The sequence below is a fragment of the Pelodiscus sinensis genome, chromosome 1 (genome assembly GCF_049634645.1).
Source record: "Pelodiscus sinensis isolate JC-2024 chromosome 1, ASM4963464v1, whole genome shotgun sequence".
NCBI lineage: Eukaryota > Metazoa > Chordata > Testudines > Trionychidae > Pelodiscus > Pelodiscus sinensis.
Window position 1 is genome coordinate 315,681,255 of NC_134711.1, and position 26,228 is coordinate 315,707,482.

General features: G+C 44.4%; 1 protein-coding gene across 8 annotated transcripts in view; it reads left to right on the top strand.

Annotated features, from left to right (window-relative positions):
• TENM4 (teneurin transmembrane protein 4) overlaps window positions 1-26,228 on the top strand; it is an 858,468-nt gene that overhangs the window by 327,645 nt on the left and 504,595 nt on the right. For 5 of the 8 annotated variants that reach the window (XM_075919469.1, XM_075919468.1, XM_075919462.1 and 2 more), the window contains one exon: window positions 21,967-22,255. In XM_075919469.1, coding sequence (XP_075775584.1) covers window positions 22,033-22,255 — 223 coding nt within the window. In that variant the 5' untranslated portion in view covers window positions 21,967-22,032. Of the gene's footprint in view, window positions 1-9,820; window positions 9,981-18,976; window positions 19,103-21,966; window positions 22,256-26,228 lie in introns of those variants that run through there. The other 3 variants (XM_075919465.1, XM_075919466.1, XM_075919467.1) reach the window with 2 other exon arrangements.

Genomic DNA, 26,228 nt, shown 5'->3' on the forward strand with positions numbered 1-26,228 from the left:
ATATTTTCAATTCATGTGCAGACTAAAGTTTGTTGTGTGCACCGTGGCATGGGTGTATGTGCACCATCAATAGAAACACATGCAGTTAACTGTGGGCATTAGGTCTGCTAATCAGCCTGGCAGCATTTGTATCTCTCCTGGGTGACCACCCAAGTGTTCAGCTTGTGGAGAACACTGATCACTGGCTAAGAACAGAGTGCAGCTAGGACAGTGTGCTTTTTTCTTCTTGGGAGCCCCTCTGGCTGGGCATTTTCCAGAATATTACCAAGTCTCTTCTGTCCCCTGCAGATCTCCATAGCCAGCAGCTGTAAAGGAAATGCCTATAAGTAGAGTTTGTCAGATATTTCTTGTTAAGTGGGAAACTACCAGTTGTGATGGGAGGAGAAAATTGCCACCACCAGGAAAGGGAAATGTTATTCACATGTGTGTTACCTCCTGCCCCAGCATTGTTTGGCCTCTGTGCGTACACTTGGACTGAGACCAAAGAGTCAAACAAAATTCTCCTTGTAATTAGCTGCTAAATGAAAAACAAACAGAGGTCTCGTGGCCCGGCTTTGGGGAGGATTGTTTCTTAAATAGCTGCCCCTAAGGGGCATGTAAAAGCTAAAGCTGGGCAGCATAGATGAACTGAAGCTGGACGGGCATTAGTCACAGCAAAGAGCATGTGTGGGCTTTGCTGCTCTCTCCTGCCTGTACCAACAGCACAGTTGCTGTGCTGTCTCAGGGCAGGTCTGTGCGGGCGGCGCTGTGCAGAGCACAGACCCTGCACGCACTGCTAGAAAGTGAATCAACAGCCATGTTGATGGAAAGGCCTGGCCTAGGCAAGGGGAGTAGAGCAGAGGACTCTTCACACTTGAATCCTCAGGCTTATGCCTTACATGGCTCTCTCCATACCCAAAGGCTGCCTCCCAACTCTGCTCTTTTTAATCCTGCTGCCAAAGCTCCTAGTAGTTCATTTAGGTGCTTTTGTACAGTTTGCTCTCAATCTCTCTGTGCCTCAGTTCCTCATTGGTAAAGCAAGGATAACAGCATGTCCCTACTTCACCTGGCTGTTGTGAGGATAAATATGTTAATGACTGTGAAATGCTCTGACACTTTGGTAAGGGATGCCATATCAATAGGTACTGGAAGTGGAATTGAGAGGCTTTTCCATGTGACAGAGAGTAAGATAAACAGATTTGAGAGTGGGAGGATTATAACAGTTTGAAATAGAAAAGATCTCTTAAAGTATCAAATCCATCTCCCAAACTGGGGCCTGATCTATCTACTCACCTACCATCCTTTTTATAAGGTTACCCATCATCGTGATATCTAGGCACCTTGGTATTATCCCTGATATAGAGGTGGTATGCGAACACCCTTTCCCTTTCTTTTACAGCACAACATTCCCATAGGCCAGTAAGGAGTAGGAGCCGGATCCTGAATGAGAGGGAGAGCCAAGGAGTGGTGTACATACATCCTCTGGGTGTCCCTTAGATAGTAAAACAGATTTTTAATCAATACCATGTACCATCTGTACGGTATCACATGTTTTGGAGGAAACAGCTCAGTGTGTGTGTGTACGTACGTATGTACATACACATCCACTTTGAGAGATCTGCTGAGAAGTTTCCGTAGTCCGCGCCAGAGGGGCTGAAATAATTTAGGCCATCTTGGGGATTCAGTAATTGACATTGCCCAAGTGAGCATGGTAAGCTACAAAGCAGCTTGTTTACTTTCTTCACCTTGAGCAGCCAGCATCGTTTAGGTGTTGGGTGAATTCTTTGCCTCTAGCCTGCTCTGCATACCTTCAGTGTCAGGGTTTTCTTTTAAACGTCTATTATCGGTGCTGTTTTATTTTGCGAGGCATTTGTTTACATTATTCTTCTCTGTTCATTTCTCTCAAGGGAGCCACTTACTTGTCTGCACTAGCTCCCGTCAACAGTGGTTGACAGGGGGACTTACGGGTTAACTGCTCCATTTAGAGCAACTGGCAAGTGCTGGCGTCGCTCAAGCTAAATGAAAATATAAATATTTGTCTCCCTACCCAAGAAATTGGGTCAAATCTGGGGAACGTCCGTTTGGACCAAAGTTTGGAGTCAGTCTTTTTAGAAACTTAACAGTTCAATACACCATTGAATGTATTTACTGACAGTTTGAAGGCTTGTCTGTCCAGGATCCCAGTTTGATAAAATCATGGAGCAAGATTGTCAGAAGTGAATAAGTGGCAGTAGAAGCCAAACTCAAAGAGGCCTAATTTCCCGAAAATGCTGAGCACCTTTCCTCTAAACTTCAGGCCTCTTTAAGGTGTTTCTGATTAAACCCTCCAAAATCAAGACCCCCCAAAATACTAATCATTTTTTAAACCGGTGCCACGTTATTGTTGTCTGGTTCTAAGCAGGTTCATATCAGCAGGGTATTTATCGTGAGATGAACATTTCCAGCATATTCCAACTCCTGTCTTCATTTATTTTTATCCACTCTACTGGAGCATTTGGATGCTGATTGACTGAAAAGCATAGTTCATACAGCTTGGACCTCCCTGGTGTGGCACCTCCGGACCTGGCTGGTCCCAAATGAGGGAATTTGCCAAATCAGGGGCGGTCCCCTGCCACTGGCCTCCCAGGATATTGCCCCTCCCTCTGGCTGGCTCCACTGGACCCCCACTGCCACTGGGCTCTAGCCCTGCTACTACAGGGCTTAGGCTCAGCACACTGCCACCAGCCGGCTGGCGCTCTCTAAAGATGGAGCTCCCCAGCCACCACTGCTACACTTCTCAGGGCCAGGGCTCTGTGGCTGCCCTGCTTCTGTCCTGCCTGGGGCTTCCCAGGGACTAGGCTCCATGGCTGTCCCACGAGGCTGGGGCCCCCTGGGGCCGGGGCTTCACAGCTACCCTACTTCTGCTGCACCAGAACAGATCCGCAGGGATGGGGCTCGCTGGTTTCACTATCACCCTGCCTGGTTGGGGCTCTCTGGGAACGGGGATGACCTGTCTGATGGTGGGTCTCTCCTCCTCTAGACTCCCTGACTGGCTTACATTTCCGGGTGCCCGGGCTCTCTGGTCCAGCAACATCCATGATCTCAGATTTAAGAGGCCCAATCTGTACTATATTGTTAACTCTGGGTATATAGGAATTTGAGTTTTAAAACCGTTTGTAGGAGATTTAGTTACAGGGCCTACTCTACTGCCAGGTAATGTCTATAGAAAGGCCACGTCTGCACAGCTTCCCTCTTCCGCAAAAGCCTATGCAAATGAAGCGTGGATTAGCATATTGCCATGTTTCATTTGCATAATTAATTAGGAGACTTTTTTGCGCAAAAAACCCCTCTTGTGCAAGAGCTGTTTTTTCTGAAAAAATGATGAACGGCTCTTGCGCAAGAGGGTTTTTTTGTGCAAAAAGGCTCTGTATAGACGGCACCTTTTTGCACAAAAACGTCTTGTGCAAAACCGGCTCCTAATTAATTAGGCAAATGAAGCATGGCAATATGCTAATCTGTGCTTCATTTGCGTAGGCTTTTGTGGAAGAGGGAAGCTGTGTAGACGTAGCCAAAGTGACTAATTCCATTGTATTGCCTTCCATATGGTTCAAATCACAAGCAGCAGATTCATGAAAGTGGTTCTAGTCACACAACGTGCTAAGGAGATGTCTTTTCCCAACTGTGTTCAAGGGATTTACATTTGGAACTCTCATTACCGCTAACTGGGAGATTATACATGTAAATTCCCAGCTCACCGGTGAACAAATACAAAAGTAAAACTTTACTTTGTGGAATAGCTTGTTTGGAGATGGTTTTCCCAAATGATTTGCTGACTAAATAAATAAGATGGTGGGCAGCTTCTAGAAGCTTCATTTTTCCTACATTATATACCAGTAATTTCTATTGCAGTAATAAATAAATGAGTTGATTGCTTGACTGAATACTTTGTTTTAGACTGAATCACTGAAAACAGTAGTGTAAAGACTTGGCAAAGTGAATAAACTGAAGCATTAGCCAATAATTCTCATTATCGAAGAAGGAGGAAATTAGAGTTGTAATTAAGGAAGAAAAAGCATGTTTTGAAAGGTGAAATATGAAAATGAGGTGCAGACACCTCATCAAGGCAGTTCCTAGAATGAGGAGCAACAGAGAAAGTTCTTCTGTGACAGACCTTCATATCAAACCTTCAAAGATGCAAAATGTAGTACCTTCTGAAATTGGATTGATAGGAGCTGGAGTTGGAAATGACCTATTGGAATATCAACGAGAGACAGAATGGTCTAATGACTGAACTGCTGGCAGGGTAGTAGGAATCCCTGAATTTGAATTTTGGCTCTGCTGATGACATGTTGGGTGGCAAATCACTAGAGATGGCATTTTCAAACCTGCACGTATGAAATTAGGAAGCTATTTCCATGCTTAGACACCTAAATAACAAACTTTGGCCTGACAACAGAAGTTGGCTGAATAAAAGATACTGCCTCACCTACCGTTTCTATCTAATATCCCGGGACTAGCCCAGGTACAATAACACTACAAACAAACTGTGGCCTAATTTTCAGGGTACTGTGGAGCTGCATTTCCTAATAGGACCACTTGGGCCCATTTTTATTTCTATGCCTAAATACAGAATTAGATGCTTCACTTCAGGAACTCATGTTTGAAAATGTTGGTCTCTGTCTCCTTTAAGAAGGAGTGCGCCTCTGACACCTCAGCTAACACTTAATAAGATTTGAAGAGAGGGCAACTGGTAAACAGGAGACCCTGACAACAAAGTGGGTCAGTCAGGAGATTTCAGGTGAGAATTAGAGCTCAGGAGAAGATGAGGAGTGGGGGGGACGACTGCAGGGGAGCAGAAGGCTGTCTGCAGGCTCTTCATGGGAAGAAGGAGGAATTATCAGGAAGCCACAACAGGTGCTAGCCTGTGCAGGTTCCTAAGCCAGAGAGCTGTGTCCACCGAAGGTTGGAGAGGGTTGAAGGCTGATGGGTGAGCTAGAGAGCTGAAGCAAGAGGGCCAGAAGGTTGAATGCTGAAGGGTGAGCTGGAGAGAGGTACCAGAGTGGAGCTCAGAGGTGGTGAGAGATGCTCTGCCTACACCAGAAGGCCTGAACCTGACCTGATCATGGGCAGCGGGTGTAACTGGTCAGGCGAGGCTCTGTCATTGTGACGTTTGGCAGTAACATTTGTGCTTTATTGTGTGCCATGCAGGCTCCTTAGATACCATAGAATCTGCATGGGCCATAGCAAAAGCATCTTTGAAGAGCTGCTTTTCCCCAGAGCAGCCTGAGTCTGGGGAGGGGATGGGAGGATGGCTGTGGTTGGACCAGGACTCCTCCAGGCAGATGAGGGGGTTCAGGATTTCTCCGGGTGGGGGGAAGGGTGTCTTGTGGCGCTGGCTGGGGGAGAGAGGGTTGCAGAAGTGGAGGGGTGTGGGCGGAAGGGGCAAAGTCGAGTTACCATTCCCAAAGGGGGCTCCAACTGCCCCCACACCACATGCCAGAGATTCTGGAATTGCACAGTACAGGGGAGAGTAAGCATGGCAAGAGATGCTGCTGGGAATGTGGTGACAGAGTATAGGGACTTGAAGACCGAGACTGCTATTTTCTAGATTAAGGTTGTGGGACTTATTTTCATCTGTTAGCCTCACAAGGGCATTATAGATACTTGGGTAGCTCTTGTGGACTCTTTCTGGAGTCACTGAATGTAAAGCTGAGGCCAGAGCAATTTTTGGAAATCACTGGAGAGTACCCCAGGCAGGGGCTGCCTTATAACAGACTGTCTCTACTTGACCTTTCCCATCTGGACCAGAATAAGATGATAGGGGTTTGCCTTGGTAGACTGGGACTGGAGTTCAGATATTTGTTGCACTTCATTTTAGGCACTAAAGGTTGAACTTCTCTAATTCTCTCTCTCGTCCAGAAGCATTCATTGTCCGAAAAAATTTTAGTTAGCTGAATGTCCACTTTTCATGGGTGTAGCCAAGTTTCCCTCAGTTCCATAAAGTTTGTTTACAGCCCGCAGTCCTAGCTCTCAGTGTTCTGTCTGTTATTCAGCCCTAATTTACACCTAAATGTCTAACAGCACAGTAAGCAGTGGAAGTGTTGGTAATGCTGCTAGACAATATTGACCTCCTGTGGTCCAGAAAATTCTCTCGTTTGGAACTGATCAGGTCCCGAGAGTTCTGGATTAGAGCAGTTCAACCTGTACTCCTACATCCAGGGCCTATGATTAGAGCCTACAATCATTGTAAATGATCTGTATCTCATGATCTTGCATCATTCCTGAAATTAGGTGATGTCACCTAGTAAGCATCTAGTTAGACCCTGAGTTAGTATCTTCAGCACTCACACAAAACAGAACAAGTCTTACTGATTATTATTAATGTACTTAAATGGGATCTTTAATATATTAAGCCTGGTACTATCACTGTGAAGTATGTAAGAATGATCAGTCCACTTTTACATGTGGAGGAAAAAGTAATTAAATGACTTGTCCAGAATTGCACAATAAATTAGTGACGCAGCTAAGAACAGAATCAACCAATTCTGTTTCCAGGTCTTGTGCTCCTAAGCACTAGACATAATTCCCTATCCACCTAAGGCATAAGGGCTGTAATCAAGATGTTTTACTTGATACTTAAATCCACTGTTGTCTTAACTTAAATCCACTGCCTTTCGGACTTGTGCAAGGTCAGGCATGTACACAATACACTACAGAGATAGTGGAGTCAGGATAGCTATCTTCACTTAGCTCTCCTCTCCTTTTCTTTTCTACCCATGGTAGAGACAGAAATTCATGTTTTATCTTTTTCGTCCTATAACTGTAGCTAGAATATTTTGTGATTTAAAGGTGTCCACTGAACAACTATATTCAAGTATTGTCCCTTATGTGCATTCTACACATGGGCATGCAGGTGCACCTTGGGTCTGAGTCTGGAAATTCTACAGTAGTGCTGGTTGGCCTGCACGTGTGCAGTAGATGGTCTCATGCTCCCAACAAAGGGCATAAGGGGTAGCCATGGCCGACAACTCTCCAGTTGTTTCTTCTCAGTGGGTGGCCTGAGTTGGAAGGAATCCTGCGTCCTCAGATTTGTCCAGCTTTTTTGATGGATCTTGTAAGTACTATTGTAAAGGAGTTTTTGTACTACTTAACCTGTTAGTACAGGTGGACTGCGTCTAAGACTGGCATGATTTTGCAGAAATACTTTAACGGAAAAGTTTTTCCGTTAAAAGTATTTCCGCAAAAGAGTGCCTAGATTGGCACGGATGCTTTTGCGCAAAAAGTGCTTTTGCGGAAAAGTATCCATGCCCAGTATAGACGTGCTTTTGCGCAAGAAAGCTCTGATGGCCATTTTAGCCATCGGGCTTTCTTGCGCAAAAAATTAAAGGTGCCTGTCCACACTGGCCCTCTTGAGCAAGTATTCTTGCGCAAGAGGGCCAGTGTAGACAGACACCTTAAAGTATTCTTGCACAAGAGGGCTTATCCCTGAGCGGGAGCGTCAAAGTATTTGCGCAAGAAGCACTGATTTTGTACACTACAAAGTCAGTGCTCTTGCGCAAATTCAAGCGGCCAGTGTAGACAGCTGGCAAGTTTTTGCACAAAAGCAGCCACTTTTGCGCAATATCTTGCCAGTCTAGACGCACCCTTGGAGTTTTATAGTATAGTTACCATAGATTGCTTTCCATGGCTGGAGTCTCTCTCCTCATGGTCTGGGACTATGCATCTCTTGCCCTTACTCCCACTGCATCAGTGACAGTCACCAGCACTGCCTCTATTGAATGAGATGCTCATCTCTGCAAATATTAGTTTCCTGTTTCCACCACATATTCACAAAGCTTATGAGTTTTGTCAAAGGAAACACCTGAATGTAGAAGGCTATGAGGCCCATCTCTGTTCTGGGCCAGGGAACAGTTTATCAGCCCCCCAAAATTAACAGAGCCCCTTCAAATACATGCTTAGGAGCAGAATCTACCAATCTAAGGACTCTTTCTGCAGGGCTTCCCATGAGAGTAGAGGACAGCTCAGTTGAAACCTCTCTACTATCATTGAAAGTAACCACCCTCCTTTTTCCCCCATCATTTTTGGGGGCCGTCCTACTTTCTTCACCAAAAATTGGAAGCTGATCATGACAGTTGGATCTTGAAAACACTCCATCAGGGATACCTTATAGGGTTCAAGGCTACCTTCTATAGTTCCTCTCCCTCCCCCTCACACTGTCTGTCCAGTCTCCCTTCAGAGAGCACTCTCATGAGGTGATTCTTTATTAAGAGGTGGATAGCCTACAGTAATGAGAGGCAATAGAGCATATCCTCACCTCAGCATCTGTTCCCCATATTTCCTAGCCCCCCAAAAAACGGAAGTTGGAGACCCATTTTGGGCCTTCAGTTACTCAACATTTTTATTTGAAACTGAAAATTCAGGATTAGCATCGATAATCCCTTCTATACGGGAGATCAAACCTACACCTCCATAGAACCTTAGTCTTGGTCTGTCCACAATTACTAAATCACTATTTGAATCCCTGGCCACAGGTTCCGTGCCTTACATATCCATGAAAGTTACATTTTAGTGACTTACACTTTGGCCAGGCGAATCAGTGAGTTGGGAGCTGTCATGTCAGAGCCTCCTTATGCATTGTTCACAAGGAAAAGATAACCTTTCACCTCCATCCAGAATATCTCTACCAGGGTCCTTTCTGATCTCCACATCATCCAAAATACAGTGTCCACTTGCCTGTTTTCCAAAATCCCATGCTTCTGCCAAAGAGAGGACACTTCACTCTCTCAATAGCCAATGTTCACTGGTATTCTACCTTCAGACCTATTTGAAAGTCATCCAACTGGCATAAGAACACAAGAATGGCCATACTGGGTCAGACCAAAGGTCCATCTAACCCAGTATCCTGTCTGTCAACAGTGGCCAATACGAAATGCTCCCGAGGGAGGGATCACAACAGGTAATCCTCATATGATCCTCCCCTGTCACCCACCTCCAGAGAGACAGAGGGTAGGGAGATACCATTCCTACCTGTCCTGGCTAATAGCCATTGATGCACCTAACCTCCATGAATCTATCTAGCTCTTTTTTGAACCCTGTTAAAGTTCTAGCCTTCACCACATCCTCTGGCAAGGAGTTCCACAGGTTGACTATGTTCTGAATCAAGAAAAAGTTCCTTTTATTTGTTTTAAACCTGCTGCCTATTAATTTCATTTGGTGACCTCTAGTTTTTATTGTGGAAATAAGTAAATAAATTTTCCTTATTTATTTTTCCACGCCAGTCATGGCTTTATACACCTCTATCATATCCACTCTTAGTCTCCTCTTTTCTAAGCTGAAAAGTCCAAGTCTTTTTAATCTCTCTTCATATGGGACCCGTTCAAAACCCCTAATCATTTTTGTTGCCCTTTTCTGAACCTTTTCCAATGCCTGGTGCTCCAGAAGAAAGGAACAGAAGAGATCATCATTAAGTGATCCATCTTCTGTTGCCCATTCCTTTCCCCATAATCATCAAAACAGAGGTTAGGGACACCATCCCTGCCCATCTTGGCTAAGAGCCACTGATAGACCTATCCTCCATGAATGTATCCACTTCTTTTTTGAACTCTGTCGAAGTCTTGGCTTCACAATATCCCTCTTCCTAGTGGTGTCACAGCTTACTCCATGAATAGGGTTGCCAGATGATTTCAACAAAAATACCGCACACACTTGACATTACATCACAATCTACATTACATCTTATGTAGAAAATACCGGACATTTATATTTTTTCAATTTGTTTCCCAAACAGAAAGCTCAAATACTGGACTGTCCAGTTCAAAACCGGATACCTGGCAACCCTATGCATGAGAGCCCAGGCCACATCTACAGTAACCTTCCAGGATGTCCCAATAAAAGATTTGTGCTGGATAACCACCTGGAGCTCCATGCACATGTTGGCTGTATGTGACCTGCTAATTCAGGCTTCTGCTGAGGATATGACATTGGGATTTGCAGGCATGGTGCACATAGGGATCACACTTGAAGTAAGGAATGCTACTTACTGTAATGGGAGGTTCTTTGAGATGTGTGACCCTGTGTTCCATGTCTGTATTCCATGACCCACCCTCCATCCCTTCTGCTTTGGTTCCTTCTGGTTATGCAACAAACAGGGGAACTGGAGAGGTGTTGGCCCGCATGGTCTCTATGCTCTCTTTCGAGAATACAAGGAGACCAACTACATTGTAAACGGGTCAACAGATACACCTTATTAGAATCCTTAGACTTGAGTACATGGTGTGCATGTGTACCTATGTGTGAAATACAAATACACGTCTCAAAGGACATCTTGTTTCAGGTAAATAACCTCCCTTTCTTCCCCCAGGAGGTGTATGTTCCTGCCTATGTATTATGCCCAGTTTATTTTTCTCATATCACATCTCTGTATACTATCTGTTAACTGACCCCTCCTCCCCAGATATCTCTTTCACCTAGTAATAAATTTGAAGTAGGTTATTTTTGTAACATGTATTTAACACTAATTAATAATAATTAACACATAGCACTTGACACTTTCTAATCACTACACAAATGTTAACCAATTACTCTTTGAGTTAGTGTAAATTAATATAATTGTGTTACTTTATATTCTGTTTGCATCTTTTGTTGATCAAGAATTAGTTCAAGTGACTTACAAGCTTTGATCAAAATAGTCATTAAGTGATTGAAAAAAAAAAAGGTGTTTTTATCCACTATTCCTTACCCCATCTCCAGTCTCTTTCTTGTTCCTCCAGCAATTTCTCTTTTCAGTATTCTTCTATACTAATGTCTTTCTGGTATTAAATTCTAGAAGTAGGATTGCTGATTGTGATCATGCAGCTGTCCTTGTGCAGACCAATACAAGACTCGGGGCCAGTTTTTCTCTCCTAAATATATGGTGCCAAGACTTCTTTGTTAATTACAGGTGTGTTAAAAAAATATTTCCTTTTTGGCCTGGTCTGGTGGTTAGATCAGGGAACCAAGACTCCACATTATATTCCTAGCTCTGACACTTTGATAAATCACTTAACCTTTTGTGGATCATATTCCCTACCAGTCAAATATGAATAATACTTGTCTATCTTCATTAGTGCCAAAGAGTCATGTACTCCAATCGATAGGCCATCAGGGCTGTGAATTGGAGAACTTTCTTGTCCTGTCTTTCCTGCTAAATTGCTGTGTGACATGGTTCAAGATACTTTTCTGATGCTTACCTCAGTTTCCCTGTAAGTAAAGTTAGGATAAGGCACATCAGCCTTTCTGAAAATTCACTGAGTTCTGTGTATGGGCAGGTGTAATAATACAACTGCTAACCATTATCACCCGTGCGTGTTAGCTACCTGTACGTGATTAACAAAGAAGTAATTGCCCGAATTTACAGCATAACCAGCGTGACACACCTGCTAAGGAACTTAGACAAAATTAACTTGAGTTTGTGGAATTTGTGGGCTGGATGAGCAGAGAAGGATTGCCAGACTGCATTTTGCAGGAACAGGTGCCAGGCACCAGCAATGCCCGTGGCAAGTGAGGTTTGACGGCATGGCTGATGACAACATGCTTCACAAGGCTGTAAAGTAAGGAGGGAGAATGCTGGCCAATGACTCACATATGTTGTGTTTCCTATTCATTGTGATGTGACTTCATGGCGCTTTGCTCTATGCAAAACTAATAATGACTATTATCATTAATGTGTTTATGAAGTCTTTTGAAATCTTTGGATGAAAGGCACTGTGTGCAGCAGCCTTGAAAACTTGCAGGGAAATTAACCCGCCGGGCACAAAAGCTACTTTCCAATCCTCTCCCATGATGGTAATGGGAAAGGGAAAATGAACTAGTGTTATTTTGCTGTCCCTTTGTCAAGCTGGAGGGTAGAATTTTGCCTGACTGACATAAGTGCAAAGAATTATGTTTTCAAATGAGACGCAGTATTACTCTCCACCAGTTTGTTGGATCCTTCCTAACCACACTTTTCAATCCTGTAGCAATGGTAAATATGATAGAGCATCTCAGGACTGCACTGTGCTGAGTTGTCCTACAGAGATTTCAACCCCCAACCATCGGACAGTATTGGTAAATCCACCTGTCAGAAGTTGATGCATGTGGAATAACAATGATTAGAAGGAAATTCGAATGGAGAACCAGTCCTGTGAAAAGGATTCCATCTTCTGAAATTCCTTCATTGGAGGTGATGGCTCCTAAATTGGAATAACAAGAAGAGACTTTCTTTTTAATAAGGATTATTCCCTTTCTATTTTGCTATTTTTATCTCTGCATTATTCTCCCCTGTAGGCATTTTACCTAAGGAAAATATACTGCCTGCTGCATAAGCTTGAGCTATAATTGAAAGTTAAGCTTTGGACACAGTAGGGGTTGTGCTGATTAATCAGTCCCTAGCATCTTTCAGTGCTTTCTGATTATCACAGGGAGAAGTCCTAAAATAAGTCCATAGAAAAATCAGAAATCAATTCATGGGCCTTTGCAGTCTTTTTACAGATAATTCATATTTTAATAAACTTGGTTTGAAGTTTGACTCGCTTGGGGGATTTTATCAGGAAGAAGAAAAATGGTTTTATTTCTTTTGCCACTGAAGACAGCTGGGGGCAGATTATTCAGCCAACAATTTCAGGATCGGCTATAAGAGCTAGGCTGATTTTCACCCACGATAGTAGGCAAACTAGGGAAATGTGGTCTGGATCAGCAGTCCTCAGCTGAGGGTCCGTGGCTCGATGGGGCCCACCCTCTCAAGCACCGGGGGAGTGAGGAGGCTGGGCCTGGCTGGGCCACTCAGCATGCCCGGCCTCCCCCCTCCTCTGGTGCTCCAGGGCTGGAGAGGCTTGGGTTGGGTTGGGCTGGGCTGCGTGGAGCACTGGGGAGGGAGGAAGCAGTGCATGGTGTGCCACCCAGCCCAGGCTCTCTAGACCCGCAGCACTAGAGGAAGAAGACGGGCGCACCAGGTCTGGCCTCCTCAGAGGGTGGGCACTGGGGGCAGCAACACCCCGCCCCCAGAACACCTATAGTAGGCAGATTTGGGAAGGCAGAGCCTTCCCCCACCTTACATACCCGACACCTGTGGGCCCCGCCCTCTAGCCAAGTCCTGGGCAGGAAGGCAAAGCCAAGCAATGCGGGGCAGCTGCTCTTCTGGCTGGTGGTGCCAGGGAGTGGGCAGTCATGGCTTCCCCCTTCTGCTGCTGTTGCCCAGAGTTGTGCCTGCTCCTCAGTTTACACCCCCCCCCCCCCCCCGACAGCTCACACGGGAACCTTCCCTAGAATCAACATGAGGCCAACAGACACTTGATGCTGATATTGGTCTTCAAGCCACAAAATCACCACTGCTTTATACTTTATATATATATATATATATATATATATATATATATATATATATATATATATATGATGGTTACATGCATGGTGTCAATCCCTTCACATGTACTAAATTTCTGGCTTTGTCTTCGATGATTGTGGCAGTCATAGAGCCATTTAAACTAAGCCACATACCTGATCTGTGACAGCGTTTCTCTTTTCTCTGAACACTTTATTATGTCTAATTTCACTCCAAAACATATGGCTTTCCTCTTCCTTGGTACAGGTGTGTGTCATGATCACCCCTCATCCTCTTATCAGCCAATATTAGCTGAAACAAAAAACAGGACTATGTAGCACTTTAAAGACTAACAATATGGTTCATTAAGTGATGAGCTTTTGTGGGCCAGATCCACTTCCTCAGATCAAATATTAGGGTCTTGTAATGTAGGGCTCTAAATATCCTACTTTTAAAGACTGCCATTCTGGGATGGATGTGGTCCCTGGCTATAATATATGACACCAGTTACATAAAAGACTGCCTCAGCTGAGTGAGTAAATAATATTTAAATATTAAGGTAAAACAGTCTCCAGCCGTGCTGTCTTCTGGGGGAAACCTCTGGGTTTAAGGAACAGTGTAGGGTTCCAAGTGATGGAACATTAACATGCTTACACTTGTCAAAAGCTCTCTCATATACCTGCTAATATAACTGAACAGCAAACACAAATTCTCAGTTCAGGGCAAGTGTACCAGTATTTCCTACCTGTGGTTCACCAGCTTCAGGCTACCCTCTCCTCAACTACCACATCACTTGGGCAGATACATGGGCATCTTTTGCCATCCTGATCGGGGATGGGGAGGAGGTTCCCAGGCTGCACAGTTTCCTGCCTACACCATGATATTCCAAAGAAGCCAGACTGACTAAACACGCCAGCGCCAGAACTTTGCCTTCTTTCCCGAGTCTGTGAGCATCTGTAATTGCTATCAGTTACAAGGTACCAATACAGCCTTTTCAAAGCAAGCCCTTTTTTCAAGTAAAGTGTTACAGAGAAAACCAATAAAAAGAACCTACACTCATGCCAATAAGCTGTCCAGAGATCACCCACCTCCAACAAAGGCTTGAAATCCTAAAAAGGGGGTTTTCTATTATTATAAGTTCATAATAGCCTTAGATCAGAACAAGCAACCCCGTGAATAGTTCAACCTTTCTTCTATACAACTTGGGCCTTTGATTGTCATTTTCTGGGAACAAGCAATCAGCAGCCAATGGTCCTTCCTCAGGGTGTAGATTCAGAAGCCTTGGTTTTTGCATAACCAGAGGTGGGACTTTGCAGTCACCTTCCTCTGGAGATCTTCCAGGCAATCACTTGAGGTTGTTTGTCCCAGTGTTGGTCTGGAACATTGTTCGGTATGGTCCTTTGAAGTTCATAACACACCTCAGGATTCCCATGCTGTCTCCCCACCAGAGAAGTTACATACCCTCTGCTTTTAATACAATGGAGTCCGAAGATACTTAAGTTTAATTCAGTGAGGTTTTTCAAGGATATTGCAGGAAATTGCCTTATCTGTCACTGCTGTCTCTGTCATTTAAACACTTGCCTTGACAGAAAATTGGATGCTAGGACATGTTGCCTTCAGGAATAGGTATTGTCTATCACCTTGCTGCTAATCTGTTTGATTAGTGACCTGCAACATAAGTCAGCTATGAAAGGCCACCCATCCTGCTGCACCAACAAGACTACACATTGCCTAGCACGCCTTGTGGAGGTGTCACACGTTCTTGCAGGTTTTTATTTTGGGGATTGATGTCCGTTTGTCTTCTAAGCTGAGACTCATGAAACAAATCACTTCCGTTGTCATCCACTGCCATTGTCATCTGCTACCAAAAGGCAACATATTTACTCCACCAACAGCACAGCTCCCCCCTCTCGCCCCACACGTGTGCACAAAACCGGAAATGCAATGAAAAGAAAGACTGGGAGCTTCAGTCTGCTGTCAGTTCCACTAATGGAAATGGGGAGCCTTGTCCATTATAAGCATCTAAGTTGCACCATCCTAAGCGAGAAAAAATGTCACTGTGAAATGCAATATGGAGGGGTATAGCAGGCCCTGTTGCCTTATGCCTCTTCTCAACTGCACCAGCAGCTCGGAGACCTTTATTCTAGTAAACTACCCAGTGTACTTTAGTTACAATGTTGGTTCCCTCCACTTTTGTGCACTGTACATATTTCCTTCCTGTGCCTCTTTCTGTTAGCTGTGTAATAGCTTAATTGGCTTTCTAGCTCTCCTCCACTCATCAATTAGGTACAGCTCTTCTTAACCAGGTCAGTTCTGTAGTATTTAATGGGCGATGCAGTGACCAAAGTGCTGGCTTAGCTTGTTGCCTAATGTCACAGGGAATTAATCCTGCAGCCTTTATTCACATGAGCAGCTTTGTATGGACTCTAATACCAGGTGTAAACTAGACCTGGAAGGTTGGCTTAAGGTATGCAACTCCAGCTATGTAGACTACGCAGAGGTTGGCACCCTTCCCATATGGGAGGCCAATGGGAGCAAATGCTCCCGTCAGCTTCCCTTACTCCTTGCAAGAGCAGGAGTACCAGCCACCAGTGAGGGCGCCCTCTGAGTTTGATTTAGTGAGTCTTAACTAGTCTTGCTAAATCTTATACTGGAAGATCGATTGTTGCAGCATCGATCTTCCACTGAGTGAAGACAAGGTCGAAGTGGGTACGGTACTGTAGAATCAGGCTGTTGGTTTGCTATTCAAACTGTATCCCAGACTGTCGTGCAGCGTTACCTTGCCCTCTTGAGTTGAAAAATAAAGAGTCGAAGTTTCTATTAGCTGGCATGGGAGAAGAGAAAAGTTTCCAGAGTAGATTTGAGAAGGGATTGTGTGTGGAGATGAATATGATGAAAGACCCTGACTGGAACAGAACCACAAGGTCTTAGAGCAAGGAAGAATATTCCGGAATGCACTAAGCCTCTTGTGCAGAATGAGATAGAGCGTGAGGAAGGACAGAAGGGAATCTAGTAGTAGTTATACTGCTAGAATGGGGATGAGAAACCCCAGGTTGCTCCTGCAGGCACTTAGGAAGTCTATGAGGGCCTTTAAGGGCATGGAGAACAATTTTGACCTGGATACAAAAATGAAGTAATGGGAAAGTATGAGGCTGATGTGATTGTTCTTTACATTCTGTATGTGCTAGAGACATAGGGCCTGGGGAAGCTTGCCTAGAAAAAGTGAGGAGGGCATTAATGAAGACTTCAGCAGAGGTGAAGTAAGACACAAAGAGTAACGGATAAAATGTAATAATGTAGAAGAGAAATGCCAAGGGCCAAATTCCCTGCTGACGTAACTGAAAACAGTGTTGCTACAGCTGGGATTTTGGTCCTACATAAAAGTGAAATCATAATTGCACATCCAAAGAGATGTGCTGGAAATTCACTTACGTCAGATAATAAAAAAGTTCCTCCTATTAAAAGAAATAAAACCCAGTTAGAATCTTTTGGGGGTGACTTTGTATTTGAAAGCATCAGCTTACAAGAGCAGAGGGAGAGTATAAGCTGAGAAATGTTAAATCTGTAAAGGCTGAAAAGCACTGGGAATCCAAGCCCTGTGTTCCTGAGGAATGCATGTGTGAAGTTTGCAAATTTATGGGGCTTTGTTGACATACTGTATGAGAAACTTGAGTTTTTCAACACTTTTCTGTTAGAAAAAGCAAATAAAACTCATCTGGTGGGAATTCACTCTGTTTCCTGATAGGTTCTTTTTTTTTCCCCCTCCTGTTTCTTATTTCGTGGTTAGTGATGGTAATTACAGACCCTGCTTGTACCTTGTGGATTCTGACTGCGCTGAAGAGCTTTATTGGCATGTGTGAGTCTCCTTGTATAAGATTGTTAAATAACCGGTCTTCAGTGAGCATTGTTGCAGCATTCTTGATTAGATGAAAGCAGCCTCCCCTCCACCCCATTTTTTGCACAACATAGTAACTGCTTTTCCTCACACACTTTGTCCCCCTAAGGGACCATAAACCATGATTTAGATGTTCATTATAATGTCTCCCAGTAGCACTGCTATAGTGAATGGGCCTGTTTTTAAGGTGTTTTAATAAATGTCATAACAAGCTTGTAACATCTAGGACTTTGTACCTAAGTGCTTAGCCTTCGAGTCATATAAAGAAAAGGTATGAGTGCAATTATAGTCCTAACAAAGGGTAACAAGAGTCTTTTGTTTTTAAAAAGGAAAACAATGCAATACAATTTTCATAGACCAAAAGAAGTGAGCAATAACGAAATCTTTGTAAAGTCATCTGTCCCGTCCAGTGATCAGTGTACGATTTTTTTCTTACACTGCAGCCAGAACTGCTTTTGTTTGGTACAGTTTAAAATGGCAGAAATGAAAGGGGATTCTACCAGTTCCTTACCAAAAGTATTCCGCACTATTAGGAAATTCTTGAAAATCCCCGTGAGTATAGCCAAAGTATATCATTTTGCTCTTAGACAATTTCTCCTCCTCACTGGTGTTTACTCCTCTCAGGCCCTCATTCATAGAATCATAGAGCTGGAAGAAACCTCAGGAGGTCATCAAGTCCAGCCCCCTGCCCAAGGCAGGACCAATCCCAACTAAATCAACCCAGCCAGGGCTTTGTCAAGCCGAGACTTAAAAACCTGCAGGGATGGAGATTCTACCACCTCCCTAGGTAACCCATTCCAGTACTTCGTCACCCTCCTAGTGAAATATAGTTTTTCCTAATATCCAACCTAGACCTCCCCCACTGTAACTTGATACCATTGCTCCTTGTTCTACTGTGAACAGCCTTTCTCCATCCTCTTTGGAACCTCCCTTCAAGAAGTTGAAAGCTGCTATCAAATCCCCCCTCACTCTTCTCTTCTGAAGACTAAACCAGCTCAGATCTCTCAGTCTCTCTTCATAGGTCATGTGCTCCAGCCCCCCAGTCATTTTGGTTGCCCTCCCCTGGGTCCTCTCCAGTGCATCCACATCCTTTCTATAGTGGGGGGCCCAGAACTGGACACAATACTCCAGAAGTGGCGTCACCAGAGCCAAATAAAGGGAAATAATCAATTCTCTAGATCTGGCAATGCTCCTCTTAATGCAACCTAATATGCCATTAGCCTTCTTGGCTACAAGGGCGCACTGTTGATTCATATCCAGCTTCTCATCCACTGTAATCCCCAAGTCCTTTTCTGCAGAACTGCTGATTAGTCAGTTGATCCCCAGCCTGTAACCATGCTTGGGATTCTTCTATCCCAAGTGCAGGACTCTTCACTTGTCATTGTTGAACCTCATCAGATTTCTTTTGTCCCAATCATCAAATCTGTCTAGGTCACTCTGGACCCTGTCCCTGCCCTCCAGCATGTCTACCTCCCACCCCCCCAGTTTAGTGTCATCTGCAAACTTGCTGAGGGTGCAATCCATCCCCTCATCCAGGTCATTAATAAAGATGTTGAACAAAACCAGTCCTAGAACCGATCCTTGGGGCACTCTGCTAGAAACCGACCACCAACATGACATCAAGCCATTGATCACTACCCATTGGGCCCGACAGTCTATCCACCTTACAGTCCATTTATCCAATCCATACTCCCTTAACTTGCTGGCAAGAATATTGTGGTAGACTGTATCAAAAGCTTTGCTAAAGTCAAGGTATATCACATCCACTGACTTTCTCATATCCACAGAGCCAATTACCTCATCACAGAAGCTAATCAAATTGGTCAGGCACGACTTTCCCTTGGTGAATCCATGTTGACTATTCCTGATCACTTTCCCCTCTTCCTCTGAAGCACATGCTTAATTTTAATCAGGTAAGTACTCCCATCCATGCTGAGTAAAACACTTAACTATGTGCTTAACTCACTGAGTTCAACATGCTTAAAGTTATGCTTGTGCTTAAGGGTTTTGCTGAATTGGGACCTTAGATATTTAATGACCCATATATAACAAAATCTGTGATGGAAACAAAGTCTTCTTTTCATATTCTGTGTATTCTGCTTCCCCCCACCCCCCCCCCCCCCCCAAAAAAAACAGGAAAAAATTCTGCTGAGAGGGAAAAAAAAAGGATCAGGGCCAAAATGCAGTCGCAGCCCCTTTAATTCCTGAGCCGCTCCCCCAGCCAATGTGAGCTGCACCGCATATCCCAAGCAACTTCTGTCGGGCACCTGAACCAGGCCTCAGGGAAATAAGAAAATAAGAAAATACCAGACGTTTTAGAGGCAACCCCAGCTTTACAGACAAATTTAGGTGTTCCTATGAAGTCAGTGGGTATTTTGCCATTGATTTCACTGAGTCCAGGATTTTACCCATGGAGATGGTGGGCCTAACATTTTTTGATTACATCAGATTTAATGCCAGCATAAAAAGGGGGGGGGGGCAGCTCCATGTTACTCAAGATACGTTATTCTAGTTTACAAGAGATCAGAATTGGGCCCAGAGTTCTTGCCACTACCAACTACACAATAAGAGTCGAAGGGTATGTCTAGACTACATGGCTGTGTCGACGGAGCCATGTAGTCTAGACACACCCTAAGATCTAAATCCTAAGAAAATCCAGGGTGTGGTTCCAACAGAGCCACAGTGGCAGACTCATAGGTGTCTCCTCCCATTTGTTCTAGTTCTAGATGCATCTTTTCACTGCCAATTACTGGCCTGTTTGATCCACTTGTGTCCCTTCCATTGGAATGCGCATGTAGAAAGGGAGCTAACAGTAAAATGCCATCTCTGAACCACCACTTTGTGCCTTGGTATTGTAGGTTATCAGAACATGTATGTAGGAAGCAATGCAGGAACTTAGATGGAGTGCATTAGTAGGAGCATTGCCAACAGATCTGGGGAAGTGATTACTCCCCTTTATTCAGCGCTGGTGAGGCCACATCTGGAGTACAGTGTCCAATTCTGGGGCCCCCGTTACAGAAAGGATGTGGACACGTTGGAGAGAGCCCAGTGGAAGGCAACAAAAATGATTGGGGGCTGGAGCACAGGATTTAGGAGGAGAGGATCAGGGATTTGGGCTTATTTAGTCTTCAGAAGAGAAGAGTGAGGAGGAATTTGATAGCAGCCTTCATCTACCTGAAGGGAGGTTCCAAAAATGAAGAGAAGCTGTTCTCAGTGGTGATAGATAACAGAATGAGAAGCAATGGTCTCAGTTTGCAGTGGGGGAGGCCTAGTTTGGATATTAGGAAAAACTATTTCACTAGCAGGGTGGTGAAGCACTGGACTGGATTACCTAGGGAGGTGGTGGATACTCCATCCTTAGAGAATTTTAAGTCCCGGCTTGACAAAGCCCTGGCTGGGATAATTTAGTTGAGATTGGACCTGCTTTTAGCAGGAGATTGGCCTTGATTACCTCCTGAGGTCTCTTCCAACCCTAATCTTCTATGATAAATCTAGAGTGACTTCACCAAAATAAACCAAATTACATCTGAATTTACAATGGTGCAAATGAGAGCAGAATTAGAGCCTTGTGATACATCAAAACATATGGTGGCTTACACTCAGTTTGGTATTTAAGTATTTACTATTAAACTCAATATGGCAAGACTTAGAAATGCCCCTTTGTGCTTGTGCATATATATTCTATTTGGAATAGTCACAGGATCAAAATCCACACTCGTGAAGCTATGAAGCAGTGGTACCGTCTCTTATGTGCCAAGTTCTCAGCTTCATTCCGTACCATAACATTTCAAAAAATGAAATGCAGAGGAGCATCTGTCTCTGCAGACGTCTTTTTCTGGGCGCTTTCTAAAACTCACCAGCTTCGCTTCATTCTTCTAATCACCAGCACTCTAATGGCCTGCATTCCTGGACACTTTCTTGTTCTTTCTTTCCTATTCCATCTCTCCAACCTAAAATACTTCATAAAGACCTTTTTTTTTTCTTCCAGGTGCCCAAACTAGTAGGTGGAATAATGATTACTTTAACAGGGAACCATCATGAGGATGTTCAGAAGCAAAGGTTTAGTTTGCAATGCAGATCTATTATTTATAATGTGGTCTGGATTTATAGAACAGACCTGACTGATGAAGATCTAGGAGGAGGACTATTACATACATGCCAACAAAATATACATTGTTTCATTTTTATTTATGTATTAGTAAGCCAAGACCTGGTGAAATGGGTCAAATTGACAGTGTAGAGTTTGAACTCCAATCTTCATAGAGCAGATACAGCAGGAAACTTGTACAAACCAGGTAGTGTGCAGGAAGTTTCTTTTCAGATCTGAAGTGTTCAGTGCTGTCTGAAAATTAGGTTCCTGTGAGGTGTTTAGAAGTGGGTTGCATTCAGTACAAGTCACCCAAAATTGCTAGTTGCTTTTGAAAATCTCAGCTACGCTCACATTTCAGACATACTAATGGTAGTCAATACTACAATGCTAGTCAATGTTTGGGGGGGGAGAGGTTTACATCTTTGTTTGTGTGTTTATTTTAATCGCTGTGCCGAACAGCAGCTCTTTTAGCAGTTGCAGTTATAAAGGAGACATATAAGGAATGGTTTGGGACACAGATATTTAATACTTTATCAATAGTTGTTCTGAGTGGGTTCCTGCTACTCCATTAGATACCCTTCTTTTGTAAGTTGTAAGATTGAATAAAAAGCTTAAATTAAAAAACCCAACCCTCTTCTGTTCTAATGGGATCAGCTCAGGTCACATCTCTTTTATACTCTCTTTCAGATTATTCCAATCTGATCCCCACACAGACACTGTTATTTTAATGTTGAAGACTCAGACAAAAGTGCCATGGATGTGAAAGAAAGAAAACCGTACCGATCGCTGACCAGGCGCCGTGACACCGAGCGACGCTACACTAGCTCCTCGGCAGAGAGTGACGACGCCAAAATACCCCAGAAGTCTTATAGCTCCAGTGAGACGCTGAAGGCTTACGATCAAGACTCCAGGCTGACCTACAGCAATCGGGTCAAAGACATGGTGCACCAAGAGGCCGATGAATTCTGCCGAACGGGTAAGTAGCATTCACCAGAGGCTGTTATCTGCAGTTTGAGTTAATCAGCTCTGTGCTGAGGTCCAGAACTAGGTAAAGGAATAACTCAAAGCTCTAAAGGGTTCTGAGACATACAGAGAGGAATGTCTTCACCACAGAGTCATGAGAGAAAACGCTAGAGGAGGGTCGACAGGGCTTTGCTGGAAGGAAGCCACTGCTTATTGGGTGCATATGTAATGACATCCCTGGGCAGTTTGTTGGCAGTAATTTTGAACCTGGGATGTCTTTGAGCTTGAGTATTATGGCAAAGTTTTGACCATGCTTTTGCTGGACAGTGTTTGCCTCAGAGGCTCGCTGTGGTCCCACACACAGCCCCCTGCCCTTTACTAGACGCAAGGGTCACAGCCTGCTATGCCCTTCTCATCACAGGCTTTTCTGCAGTATGGGTGTAACCCCTGCACAGTTCTGGTCTCCCTTCTCAGGGCAGACTCTGTAGTAGCATGGGGAGGGTTGTGGGGGAACCCAGGCGCACCCACTACTACAGGTTCTGGCCCAGGGAGCAGCAACAGACTGGGTTTGATCTACTCCCAGTCTGGCAACTACTTCCCTGGCCCACTTCCCAAATGATCCCTCCCAGTATCTTTCCTCTGGTACCTGAGCAGGCTATCCAGCTCTTCCATAGCACTCTGCCCTACTTGCGGAATTAGCTTTCACTCAGACACAGCTCATTCTCAGATCTTGGGCTCCTTCCCTCCTCCAAACTCTTCTCATGCTAGTAATTGCAGAGAAGCCCTTTTAACCAATATCAAATGGCGTCTTAATTGACCCCCAGGTGCTCTGATTAGTCCTATTCAGTTGTCTCCAGAAACCTCTCAATTGTCTCCAGCTGCTTCAGTTGGTGTGACTGATTCCAGAAGGTTCCTTCTGGTTCTGGGTTAGCCCTCGTTAGTTCACCCTGGCTGTGTCTAGACTGCATCCCTTTTCCGTAAAAGGGATGCAAATTAGACCTATTGCAATTGCAAATGAAGCGGGATTTAAATCCCCCCCTGCTTCATTAGCATAAAAATGGCTGCCGTTTTTTTCCGGCTCGGAGCTTTGCCGGAAAAAAACGCCAGTCTAAATGCGGATCTTTCGGAAAATAAAGCCTTTTCTGAAAGATCCCTTATTCCTTAAAGGGATCTTTCGGAAAAGGCTTTATTTTCCGAAAGATCCGCGTCTAGACTGGCACTTTTTTCCAGCAAAGCTCCAAGCCAGAAAAAAGCGGCAGCCATTTTTATGCAAATGAAGCGGGGGGGATTTAAATCCCAGCTTCATTTGCAATTGCGATGTGTCTAATTTGCATCCCTTTTACGGAAAAGGGATGCAGTCTAGACACAGCCCCTGAATACAGAGACTTACTCTATCTTTTCCCTGAATTGAAAGACTGGGTTCAGTAGCATGGGAGCATTTTTACAAGCTCTACCCGGGAGAGGGAGATGAAAAGCATAGATAATAACTGTTAACAGTGGAGCCCAGACAGTCTTAGGTTGGAAGAAGCAGGATTTTCTGTCAATCCAGGAAAGTGTGAAAAGGGCAAGCAAAGTGAATGGAACGTGCAATTGATGAACAGGAAAGTTGACATAGTACATCTTGCGCCTCTTATAGGAAGCAAAATGCAGGACAATGTAGCACTTTAAAGACTAACAAGATGGTTTATTAGATGATGAGCTTTCGTGGGCCAGACCCACTTCCTCAGATCAAATAGTGGAAGAAAATAGTCACAACCATATATACCAAAGGATACAATTAAAAAAATGAACAAATATGAAAAGGACAAATCACATTGCAGAACAGAAGGAGGATGCGGGGGGGGAGGGGGAGGAAGGAAGGTAAGTGTCTGTGAATTGCTGATATTAAAGGTAGGGAGAGTGGGATGTTTGTGAGTTAATGGTATTACAGGTGATAATTGGGGAAACTGTCTCGGTAATGGGTGAGATAGTTCAAATTCTTGTTAAGTCCTTGTTGGCAAGTGTCGAATTTTAACATGAATGACAGTTCAGAGGATTCCTCTTGGAATCCTCTTGGATTCCACAAGGCATTTTTCAGTGGTTTCGTCTCTTTATCCCTGTTTGTTTGGCTTAATATAGCTGTAGTGTAAATATTGTACATACTGGTATGGAGAATTCAAACCCCTCCTTTGTCACTGAGGGGCTCCCTTTGCCCTGGGGCCAGGCATGCCCTCCAGTCTCCAGGTTTCAAACCTTGCGGCAAGTCCTTGCCAGTGAGCAACCCACACTGCAGTTATCTAAAGTGTTTGGGAGAGGCTCCCATAAGAGAGCACAGCCAGCTTTTCCTGTTTTTTAGCCAGAAGAAAGTCGGACGGTTGTCCTAATGGAAGAACTCTTAAACAGGATTCAAAGCCAAGTCACTCATATTCAGCACTGAGCACGTTGGCCTCGGTGCAAAATGCTCTTCTGACAATGCATGTATCTCAGCACCACCCTCTATTGCCAGTGCCAGAAGAAACATAAGAAGCAGTGTTCCAAGAGAGGACACTCACTGGTGCCAAAGAAAGGCAAGCAAGGGCAAAGCAGTAGAATGTAGCTCATGTTGGGCCATTCCTCCATCCCCAGTCCTGTGGTGGCATCATCCACTCCTTCCAGAATGTCAAATCCAGGGCCGGACACTCCTTCCCCCATACCAGGAAGACATTGCAGCACCAATGGAATCATGGTCCCTTCAACGGAATCCCTTCAATGGTCTTTATAGTAGCCAGGGACTTATCATTCCCATTATCGTCGACCCTGATTGGACAGATGTCAGCTCCAAAGAGCCTGAGCTGGAGAAAGAATGATGCTCTGAGTTTCTTCCCTGCAATGTGGCATTCAGTACCTTCCAGGGTCAAGCCAACCCTGTTTTCTTCTATAAGACTGTCAACAGTCTGGATCCATTTCCCAGACCCTTGGCACTAGTCGGCAGAAGTAAGGGGTACTGCTCCCCTGTGGTCACCTCAAGAGGATTCTGTCTGAGTCTAGGGTAGAGCCCTACATCCATCCAAAGAAACAACTGGTACCCATCTCACCTGCCACTGGACCCCAGTGTAAGTGCCCCCACCATTGCCTGGTGGACAGTGACCTATGCAATAGCCATTTTGGAACCCATGGGAATTTCCCACAGTAGTAGGCTCATATTCTCACTGGTCATACTTGGTTGCTTCTGAGATAGAGCTGCTGCATTGCTCTGCTCAGCACTGGATTCTGACTCCAGGACTGAACCTGGTACTGATACCCAGAACGTGGACCTCATGGAGCTAGTTGAGGCTGAAGGGGCCTTTTCCTCCTTCTCCTCGGATGATGCTCTCTCAGGACTGAGCAGTTTGCTACAAGATGACTTTTTTGGATCCCAGAAGGAACTTCTAAAGAGGATAGCGGCTAATGGGGCTAGTGATTGAGGAGCTCAAGAAACAGCCTCATGGACATTCTGGTTGGAGAAGCTACATTTAAGATGGCCCTACCCATTTACGAGGCAGTAATGTGTCCATTCAGAGCTCTGTGGCAGACCACATTTTCCTAATCACCTTTATCTCAAGAAACTGAGGTGCCTCATCATCTTCCTGGTCTCCATTACCCCTACCCTGAGTCCAGGGAACTGGACTTAAAGAATGCTTATTTTCAAATTTCCATTTTCTGTGGCAAAGAAGATTTCTTTGGTTTATAGTAAACCAGACTGATTACCAATTCACTATTCTCCCTTTTGGCCTGTCTGCAGCCCCTAGGTGTTTACAAAATGCATGGCAATGGGAGCAGCCTTCCTCACAGTCTACCCATGCCTCAACAACTGGCTGATCAAGAGTCTCTCAGAGACCCAAATACAGAACAGCATCAAGTCTAAGCCACTTTTCAAACATTGGACCTGTCAATACATGAATAAAAGTCAACGCTCAGTACAGAGAACAGAGTTTATCAGGACAATGCTGAACTTGACCCAGGGTCAGAATTTTCCTTCTGAGGCTCGA